Source organism: Chaetodon trifascialis, chromosome 5, assembly GCF_039877785.1.
Source record: "Chaetodon trifascialis isolate fChaTrf1 chromosome 5, fChaTrf1.hap1, whole genome shotgun sequence".
In the NCBI taxonomy this organism is placed as follows: Eukaryota; Metazoa; Chordata; class Actinopteri; order Chaetodontiformes; family Chaetodontidae; genus Chaetodon; species Chaetodon trifascialis.
This window is the reverse complement of record NC_092060.1, coordinates 10,930,353-10,941,547: the sequence shown is the minus strand read 5'-3', so window position 1 is coordinate 10,941,547 and position 11,195 is coordinate 10,930,353. Positions and strand designations below refer to the sequence as shown.

General features: G+C 44.4%; 1 protein-coding gene across 1 annotated transcript; it reads right to left on the bottom strand.

Moving 5' to 3' along the window:
• Positions 1–557: 557 nt before the first annotated feature.
• Positions 558–9,557, bottom strand: LOC139331092 (progesterone receptor-like). Its single transcript, XM_070962401.1, has 9 exons — positions 8,707–9,557; positions 6,991–7,088; positions 6,656–6,772; positions 6,103–6,246; positions 5,772–5,978; positions 5,137–5,281; positions 3,997–4,127; positions 3,691–3,842; positions 558–828 (listed from the first exon to the last, which is right to left on the bottom strand). The coding sequence occupies exons 1-9, from the start codon at positions 9,555–9,557 to the stop codon at positions 664–666; spliced, it is 2,010 nt and encodes a 669-aa protein (XP_070818502.1). The 3' UTR covers positions 558–663.
• Positions 9,558–11,195: the final 1,638 nt, after the last annotated feature.

The following is an 11,195-nucleotide window of genomic DNA, read 5'->3' as shown; positions in this document are numbered from 1 at the left end:
ACACAGTTTTCATAAATATTCATTTGAAATTTGCAGTCATTCGCATTTTAATATTGTGTTAATTTTCTTGACACCTAAAACTATTAGTCGACCATTATCTCTATGGATGAGAGCAGCTTTAAAAAAAAGTTTCTCTATGCCTTCAGGCGAGACACCTTTGCTTCTTAGCATGCATGCCATGGCCGTTTATTAACTGTCAATCAACAACTCTGTTCATCTCAGGTGCATACAATAACATTCATTGTGGGAAAAGCTGGTCCAAATGTCATACTACTGCACACAGACAAGCTACGGTGATGTGAGCTCTGCAAACGAGTTTTTCTCATTACTATCTTACCTCTCAAAACGCTGTCATGTCAGGTGGTTGGCCATTCATGAGCTCATGTGGAGGAATACATGCTAAAGGGTGTTTCAATCAGCTCCAGAAACAGTGGATGTGCACGATACAGGTAACACGCAGTATGGAGAACTGAGTAGATGTAATTACAAATGAACAATATGCTGTATGTCCCTCGTAGCCTCACAGTGCTAGGTACAAAAGGGAGCTTGCACTTCTTTCACCTCATAAAATCATAAACCAGGTCTCGCGGTTTCAAGCTTTACTGGAACTGCCTGGAAGGACGGAGCTCAACTGACATACAGGACAATCACAGAAACTCCTCTCTAGGCTGTATTGTGGAAAAGGATGGGCTTGACCATGCCTGAAAGGATCTTGGGCACATGAACGCTCACAATCTCGGAGATCATCTCTGGGAAGTTGACACGCGTCTGCAGGGACTGAGCTTGGATGAACAGATCATAGGTGAATTGGTGTAACTTCCTCACAATCTGAGAATGAGGGAAAGAAGAGAGAGAGAGAGAGAGGCAGAGATCACGCACAGGGTTTTTCACAACAGAGAGGACACACTTTCATGTGTACAGCACTTTAAAAGAACAATGCCTGCAGATAAAAGAGGAAATAACAAATGGCACTGAAGCCTGTCTTTGAGCTCTAAGAGGTGATTTAAAAAGATGACAGTGGTTGTGGCGCTTTAAGCTCCACGGGCACGGTAAAGCCGAAAGGGGTCTGAACTGCAAAGTCTTGATCAACCCTGGTTTTCTGCCTAAAGGGCCCCACCTGACAATCCCTGGCTGCCCTCTAGCTCATACGGCATTAGAAGATCTGAGATGTGAGTGGGACAGAGACAAAGCTGAGCCTTTAGGGGTAAATCCACAGGGGAAGACAGGAGGCTGACACTGCTGCAGCAGGAAACTCTGCAGCTCTGCAGGTCATGCAACAGTCACTGATGTCAGGAGTTTTACTTCGGTGTCCATTTCTTCTTATCAATTAGCATTAAACTTCCATCAGTATTTAAAGTTCTATTAGTGTTAAGTAGGGAAGCAGCTGATTTACACCATCTAGTGGTTGAATCCCTACCAAGAACCTTCAGTCATATCTCTATTAGCCCGATTTCAAAGCCATGTAAGCTTAGTTTTTAGGCCATACAACAATAAATATTTGTGCATGACCCTCACCATTACCAGAATTATTGTAAAATGTATTAGGTGTACCCGCCAACATCATAAAACCTTGATAAATGCCCTTTAAAGATAAGTCAGTCTGCCACTGCTATATGCTGCAAAAAAGGTGCAATAGCAGGCTTTCTTTCAGCTTTCACTGACTTTAATGATGTTGACTACATCAGAAAAAAGGGAGAAGTGCAAAATAAAGTCAAGAATGATACAGAGCATGACGGTTGAAAACATTCAGTGTGTACCTTTAATTTGGCAATACAACTCAGACAGGCACCATAAAGCTTACTGTGAGCATTTGGGTTTAAAACCCAGTTTATTTTATAAGAAATTTCATGGGCAGTTTTTTAAAATATTTTCAAATTAGAGCTGCTGTTTTTTGTGTGTGAAAGTATTTGTGACCAGCCACGAGACAACCAGCAACAAGTCTCCCGGGGGGCATTTTGAGTTATGTACAGATTCTGAAAGTAGTAGTAGTAGTTTCTAAGCTTTCCAACGATGTCTAACACATGTAAATCTGAAAATATTTGAGGAAGATGTGGCCATTTGAATGTAGACACTCCTCAAACTAGTTTTTTGAGAAATCCAGCCTGAAAGATTCTCACCTAGGGGAGCCAGGTATCAGTGCTGCTCAGTGCATCTCATTTACATAAGTCCAACCCCCTAACCACTGGTCAAACTACTGTAGTAGTTTGACCAATGATTATCAAATGGAAATGGAAATTCTTTTGTTACAAAAAGCCCCTGACTAAAAATGAAAAACAAGAAAGGTAATATACTTAAGAGTTATAATGAGCAAATGTAGATACTTATTTCTAATATTAAATCAAATAAAATAAACTGTCACTCTGTGGATCAGTCTGTGGCTGAATGAGCTGAATGAGTTAAGTCAAGTCAACTTTATTATCAATGCTGCTATATGTACAGGACATTAACAGAGGCCGGCACTTGATGATCATAAAGTCCACGAGGGGTGATCAGTGTCTACAAATCACCACGGCGTCTTGACACCAAGCATCCCTGATGTAAACACAGACCCCGCCCCCGCGGTGTGGTGTGGTTTTATGTTTAATATTTTATCACACCAACACTTAATTATAAGTCACACTGTCCTCTACTAGATATTAAATTATCAAAAGGGAGTAATTCAGCAGGTGGCTGTGACATAGTAAGAGCCTTTGTGACTCGGGTTCGCCTTTTAGCTTTTTCAAACAGGTGTGTATGTTGTGTTAATCGTCTCGACAGTCAGCCGCTCGTCGCTAACTGGTGTACTCATAAAGAACAAACGTGTAAATCATTCACAATCTCATTCAAAGACTAAATTTGGCCGAGTTTTAAAAAAATTTTATTGCTTTAATTTGCTCTGGATTTCGTCTGTACAAATAATATCTGGTTAGAAACGCCTCCATACCTCTGCAAACAAAAAAAAAAGAAAGAAAGAAAAAAAAAAACTGCAGAAACTATTATTTTCCTTGTCTGTAGATGGTGCATGCCAGCATGTTTACATCTGCAGACCTGAACTGCTGCTGCTGCTACGTTTCTTACCGGAACCGCAGTTTCGGTAAGAAGCGGTTGGACGGGAAGTGCAGTCGGCAGCTTCTGGATGCTAACAGCTGGGACTACTGGAGTCTTTATCGTGGACAATCGGTGTCAATCGCTGAGAAATTTTTGACGTACTGCTACTTGCAGAAGGTAACTCTGTCATTTTCCCTCCTGATATGGAACCAGCATAGAGAGGCTAAAACAGGAGTCATATGAGCCTTTGGTATGTGTTTAGTTGATGGATAGGGAGTCACACACAACTGCTTGTGTAAGCCAGGTTGTCACTTGAATGGGATGGAATGACTTTTGTCAGGATGATATTACAGCCAGTAAAGGTCTGCCTGTAAGTGAACTAAAACAGACCGTTGCTTACATATTAAACGCAATAACTGATAGCCTCAATCGAAGTAACCCAGCCATGAAATGATCCATAAAATCTTGATGTAGCCTAGTTAGTGAACACTGTATTACTGTAAACCATATACGGTATGTGTCCTTGGAAGGTGAACTTTGGTCTATTTCTTCATGCTCACATAGTTCTGTTACACTAACTGAAATGACACTAATATACAGTAATACTTAATGGAGTCAAAGCATGGCATGTTTTCATATGTGCAGTAGAGTTGTGCCTTTTACCGACTGGAGGTAGTCCAGCAGCTGTGTGAGCTGAAACAGCCTCTGTGTACGGGTGGTCTCCCCGCGGTGGCTAGCCAAGCGGTCCAGCTCCTTGATGTAGGAGGTCCGCAGTTCATCAAAACAACGCTGGCTCTTCAGGCCCTCCACTGGCACTGTGACCACAAAGCCAGAACACAACAATAACTCTCACACACTTTATCCATCCCATCAGTTCTCTAAAGTATGGCTGCGCTCTATTGTAGTCATATTTCACTGGCTGAATTGACAGTCAACTCATTATTTCAGACATGATCCCAGCAGACTCACTGATGCTGAAGAGGACCAGGGCCTTCATGCAGAGGAACTCTTCCTGGGTGACCTTGAGCATGCAGAACCTTTGGGAGAGCAGCTTCATCCTCACGCAGTGTTCATACATACTAGACACTTGCATCCGCTCGCTGTGAGGGAAAATAAATGGCATGAGGGGAGGGAGAAGGATCACGAGGTGTGACAAAAGGAGAGGTGAGAAGCCGAGAGAGAGTCAGGTAGGCAGGAATACAGAAAGGTGGAAGACAATTAATGGTGGCAGAAGCGAGAGCAAAGTAAAAAGCAGCAGAGGTGAGAAAAAAATGAGTGAGATGGATAATGGAAAAAAAGAACAGCAGAGAGGCAGAGAAAAATGAGGGTCAGCATCGAGGGCAGGCGTATCCATTACCATGCAGGTCAGAAGCAGCCCAAAAGAGTGACAGAGGTCTGATGCAGACAGAATGAGTGTTTTGCTAATGTTGCACAAAACGCCAGCCAAGTGAAAGCTGCCGTGAGGGCCCGGGGCTGGCTGCAGCGTTCTGAGCAACACCCTCCGTCAAAGCTCAAGACAAATTACTGAGAAGGCAAAGTGGAATTGTTATTTATGTTTATCATGTACAGTTATTTGCTTCGCAGGCTCAGGGCTAAGTTTTCAAAAGCCGAAAGGAAAGACAAAAGACAGGAGTTGAAGTGTCACACACATTAAGATAGAGGCTGGAGAAAGTTGCGGAGCGAATGTAAACTTGTCAAAGTGAGAAACGAAACAGCTCAATGATGCAGCAGTTCTAACGATGGTTTCGTAAAGATGAAACAGAATAAATCATCTGAGGTGATCCCTCTGCGGCCACGTGTATCAAATGCAAAGGAAACGGAAAGAACAGAGCAGGCTTATTTACTGTATCGCCTAAAAAAAGACGACGTTCATCTGGTGGTTTTTAAATCTTCCTCTGAAGCTCATATTCCACTGTGGCTTTCTTTCCTACCGTGATGACAAGTGAAATCCCTTTTCCAGCAAACCCACTATCACAGTGATTATTACAGCTGCTCAGGCCCAGTCAAACTTCCTTTGTTTGAGAGGATGCACCAGGTTTGACAAACTTCTCTGAACTTTGTTGAATTCAAACGCTTCAACACACGAGCATGCCGTGCAAAGTGACTTACTCGTTGAAGACCAGGTCTGGGGCAAAGTAGAGCATGGAGCTGTTGGTAAGCGTGTAGGACCTCCAGCCCAAAGCGAACACCATCACCCCCATCCACGACAACTGAATCACTGACATCTGATCATTCACATGCAGGTCACGGAAACCTGTTGATGACATTTATTTCATCAGACATCTGCTTGATCAAAAATGATAAAATAACACCTCACAGGTCAAACAAAAGTAGAGATGTCTGACTTACAGCAACAGAGTCATCACAGTATGGATACCCTGCTGACCGTTTCCAGCCTGCAATTCTTGGCTTAAATGTGAGCACACCCCCCTCTAGTGGTCAATATTTGAACAGGCTGGTTTGCATTGCATAAGGCTGGCAAGCTTACTGGCTTCTGGTGAGCAAGAGTTTAAGGCCTACCAGACATTATATAATTTTCCTGTTAGCTTAATATCTCTTCCAGATTATTGCAAACTTGGAGTTACACAAGTGAGGCCTCTTTATGCCTAATTGGCTTCTCACGCTGCAGTGCCTGTCTTGTATTACACTAAACCTGAAACAACTGTGCACACAGCCTTGGCAGAAACACCTCTGTGTAGCTCAGACTTGTCTGTGGGGTGTTACCTTGGCCCAGACTGCCTTACCTGGTATTGCCTTGGCCCAGCGCACCACAGTTACCAGCTGTCGTTCCCCTAGCTCATTGAGACTGGTGAGCAAGGACACAGGGCTGTCTGGCTGGGCATGGTCGTGTCCGGCATTGACCACAGCGGGCTCGATGGTCTGCAAGATACTGAGCAGGGACAGGCCGGAGCGCAGGGTCGGGGGGATGCTGAGAGCCAGGGCCTGGGACACTGCTAAAGATACACAGACAGAACAATGCGCAGACCAGGAGAATACTGTAAAAAGAAAACAATATCTTTTATGGAAAACTATGTTCAGTACTGATTTAGCATGACACTTGACAACAGTCCTCACATTGAGCCCTGACAGCGGCACTTCCGGGCTCCAACATGACATCTTTCAACCCGGCCCTTTCTGTTCGAACTCTGGGCCCCCAGGGAGCTGGAGGTTGCTCCTCCTCTCCATTCCTCATCAGTCCGGCCCCCTTCAGCCTGCGACCTAGAATAAACCAGAGACGAGAAGAAGACAAGAGGGTGAAAAGGAGATAAAAAGCTTCCTTTTCAAGTAATTTTGTCTGATTATTACACAACAGATAGCTGGACAAATCAAGACTAAAAACTGGGATAGAATACTAGACATGGGGCTAGACTTGAAAGAGCCCATGGAGCTGTTTCTTATTATAAAAATGGGGAGCAAGGTTCTTGATCACTGGCCATGAGGCAAACAAATTCTCTTGGCTGTTCCTGAAATTCATTTGTTACACTGTATTTAAGCTGTTTGATTAGGAGAAGTTCTGGACCAGTGCATGTTAAGTATCTCACTACCCTGAACCCATTTTCCAAAAATACACACCACGTGTACTTTCCCCTCTGCATGCCTCATTCTGGTCTTATCTTTGGTTCCTCACCTTTCAGGCTCATTCCTGACATGAAGCATCTCTTTAAACGACACGAGGCGCAGTTTTTCCGCCTCAGCTTGTCGATGGTGCAGTCGTTCCGGCTGGCACACAGGTGGTTCTGCTTACCTGGCGGCACACAAAAAGTCCCGAGGGATGAGGGAGCGAGCTCAACAATGCCTCGGCTTCCGCTCATAGCAACGATATGTGGGCGTTTGCTGATAACAAATAACTCTCCCTTATAATGTCAGGTCATTGTGCCCTGCACAAATGAGCGCGTGGGTGTAAGAAATTAAATCAGAGGACGAGCAATTGTGTGTGTGCACTTGTGCGTGTGTCACTCCCACCTGCAGCGGCCCTCTTGAAGAACACTTTGCAGCTGCCACAGGTGACTGCTCCATAGTGGCAACCTGAGGCATCGTCACCGCACACCTGACACACTCTCCTGTCCGAGAGGTACACACCAGGAAACAGATCCTCATGCCTGTACACACACACAGGCACCAAAGTACTGCTTTTAAAAGCACTTGGCACAGATATTACATTGAAATGAATGCTATAATGTGCAATCATCCATCCATTATCTATACCGCCTATCCCTTTCGGGGTTGCAGGGGGGCTGGAGCCTATCCCAGCTTCAATGCGAGAGGCAGGGTACACCCTGAACAAGTCGCCAGCCGATTGCAGGGCAACACACAAGACAGACAACCATTCACACTCACACTCACACCTAAGGGCAATTTAGAGTCATCAATTAACCTAATGAGCATGTTTTTGGTCTGTGGGAGGAAGCCGGAGTACCCAGAGAGAACCCACGCATGCACAGGAAGAACATGCAAACTTCACACAGAAGGGCCCCGCCCGGGGAACGAACCGGCAACCTTCTTGCTGTGAGGCACGCACACTACCTGCTTGCGCCACCGTGCCGCCCCGTGCAATAATCAGTGTATAACAATTTGTAAATACTATCTACAATTTCTTAGGATGACGTTATTCTTTTATCCCACTCTTGTATATATACTTGTTTTGAATTTGCATTGCACTTGTTTTAATACTTTATACACTTTATTGATGCTGCTGTATATTGGAATTTCCCCTCGTGGGACTAATAAAGGAATATTGAATTGAATTGAATAAAGGAATATTGAATTGAAAATACAGTGAAAACTACATTTAGGTCACTACGTCTGTTCTAGGGGAGTTTCAGGCTGCCTGCGGTGGCATTTAGGGCACTAATTCCCCAAATCCAATCAAATTATAATAGGAGATTTCCCTGTGAAGCCTTATTATATGACAAGTGAAGTCAACTAAAGGACTGGCAGACCTGTGATTAAAGAGCCGCAGAGTTCGTCTTTGAAGACTTACTTTGCAACCAGCATTTCTCTCATTCTAAGCCCAGAATGAGCAGCAGGTGCAGTATCTCCTGTTTATAGTAGCACTGATATATTCACTGCTATTTTTTTGAGTAGTTAGTCACAGCACAAATAAGGACAGTTGTGGAAAGTTAGGGTGAACTTTGATTCAGTCCATAGCTGCACGCTGAAATACAAACTGACCAAGGCCGAGAAGAGCGGGTGAGCCAGCTGCAGCGTGGATGATTTAATGCTGACACATCTGCCTCTGCAGCTCAAATTGGTATGATTCTACCAGCATCAACACAGGGAAATGCAAACAGCAATACAGAATGAGCATGTTTTATTTCATCTGATTTTTTTTTGCTGCCTTGCAGGAAATTCATGTGATGCTCTGGGGAGGAATCTAAAAACAAAGAGAAGATCTAGAAAGACAATGCAGCTTTAAAGTAATGTAATGGAGTTAATTATGCATTTAATCCATAAGATTATTCTAAAATAAAAGGACGAAAGCCAACTCTGCAAGACTCACTAAGACTAATAGTAAATCTGGACAGATCAAAGCATGATCAGCGGACACGCTGCATGTGTCCTTTTGCTTCTGATTGCGAATGAATGTGACAATCTCTCGACCGGATTTGCCACTTGACCTGATGAAAAAAAAAAAAAAAAATCAAGTTGGAACCCATCATTGTTAAACTTGTTGTTTACCTGAAACTGCGGTCTGTGCAATTCACCCAAAGTGAAGGTTCGGTCTTGACAGTGGAAAAAGTGGCATGCCCTTGAGGAACTGCACTTTGGTAACTCTCCACCTGACCATACCCTTGTGCCATCGCTGCTCGCTTGTCACCTCTCCGACCCTGCTCGCCCTTGCCGTACCAGACGCAGCGGCACTCCTGCCCGGATCCATGCGAGGCTTGTCCACAATTGCAATATTTACACAATAAAGTACGACCGCCCGTCTCCAGCTCGGACTCTCTGCTGTATGCGCGCCACACACCGGGGGCATCTCTGTATCGGTTTGGACTGGAGTACGCAGAGTATGAAGCATAGAGCTCGTCCACTTGAGGGGGCGCGGGCAGCTCTGCTACCGGGTTCATAAACAGGTTCAAGTCCTTGTCGACATGTCTGGATATCACCGGGCCGCGCGTCACGGTTTGCGCGCTGTCCATTTCGCCCGATCTAAGCATATCCATGCAGCTCACCTGCTGTATGCCGTGGCTCACCTCTCCAAACTCGCCCTCTCTGAGGTTAGTGTCATTCAGCAGAAGCCCCGCGCCTTCTGAGTTCATATTTCGAGCCGCTCCAAACTCCGACACTCCCCGGGAACTGTCCTCCACGGCGAGCTCGAAGTCTGCGAGGGCGCTGCTGGAGGAGCTCTGGTTCATGCCGCTGAGCGGAGAAGACACCGTATCCAAACCCAAGGACACGGACACTGCCTTACTGAGCTCTGCAGTCGTCGGGCACGCACAGGTGTCTGCAGTATCCAACCGATCCCGCTCGTTCATTATTAAAGAGTTTGACGTTTCCTCAAAAACACACAAGCTCGAGTGAAAGGCCATGTTCAGCTCGCGCCCTGAACAGTTTGAAGTGGTGCGCCTGATGCCCGGAGAACAAATAAAACACTTTCCAAGTGAGAAAACGCCTTCCCTGTGAGACTCCGATCATATGTCTCCGCGGATGAGAAACTGAGAGCGGTCGTCGACGTGGGTTGCTGTAACGAAGGGACGTCCCGTCGGTGCGTTTGTGAAGTGAAGGGCCGGCGAACTTTTAAAAAGTAACCATTTCTCCACCGGAGCGTCAGCCTGTTCAGCTAAAGACCGTTTACCCTCACTTCATCACTGTCGGAAATAAGGAAGGAGGACTTCGCACTCTGGCATGTTGACCGGCTCACATACTGAACAACCCTAAATGTAATATATTATCTCAATTGGAATCCCAGCACTGTTCCTCCCGTTATTTAGCAGCACGAACTAACTGCGAGTCTCGCGAGAATAGCCAGGATTGAAAACTGAATGCGGCGAATATCGCCGAAGACTATATGATACACTGCTGCCATGCAGCTCCCTCCCTAACACCCTCAATACCCGGTCAGAATAGGATTATTTGTCTCATTTCAGTCAAATTACTCAAGTTTGTTTGCACCCGGTGTCTTAATTCCTCTGAGAAGTCTAATGTTTTGCAGAAGAAGAAATCGTCCTGCACAGTCACTGATCTTTAAAAGACAACAGAGGACACTCATTAACAAAATGGGAAAAGGATCTTCTGTAGGGATGGTCAACGGAAGGGGAAATGGTTACTTTGTATTTTCATCTGTTTATTTTTGGATAGCATGTCAGGAACATGAGGGGAGTGAAGCTACAAATGGTGGACAGCTAGAGAAACATCAAAACTAGACTTTGCAGGAGCAGAGGCAGTGACATGGATGCAGAGATGGATAATATACAGTAAATCAGTGGCAACTTAAATTCTTTTTAATTTATTTATATTAAATGCACAAACATCTTTTTAAAGGTGTTAATTAGCTTTAATTTTTGATTGCAGCACATCCGTTTTTACACCAAGCAGCAGTTTGCCTCATTCGGCAAATTGAAGGTGACGCTAACTCCAAGTGATGCACACACAACATATTGACAGTGTTTCTGTCTACTTTATTTCTGTGACAAAGAATAGAGGATTTAACATTTAGAGGGAATAATAACAAGTGTCTTAAATGTCAGTGCATTCATTAATCGATATTTTTCATTAGTTGGCATATAGAGATTGCAAATGTGTGTAATAAGATGGACAGTTTTCACAAAGGAGAGCATAGATGATGTACACTGCTGTTCAAAAGATTTGAACTGCTTCCATGGGAGCTTGAATGAGTACAGTCAGATGGCTGAGAGGACAACTCAATTCTTAAAATACTGCTTTTAGGTGGTAGAAAGTTTTCTTTACAAAAAAGATGAAGGGTTTGCAAAAGGTCAATGTTTGTACATGGAAAACAAAATGTTGCACAATGCTTCAACCAGACTGACAACTGAAAGGGCAGAGAGAGACAAAGACACATCTGAGCAACAGCTGAATAAGAATATTGCAAACCGGCAGCCTTAGGTAAAAGAAACAGGAAGCTTAAAATCCAAAACTGTGCAGGTTTAAATAGGAGCAGGTTCCTGTTGCCTATAACAAGCTGGAATTAACGGACGTGTTGTCCAGCT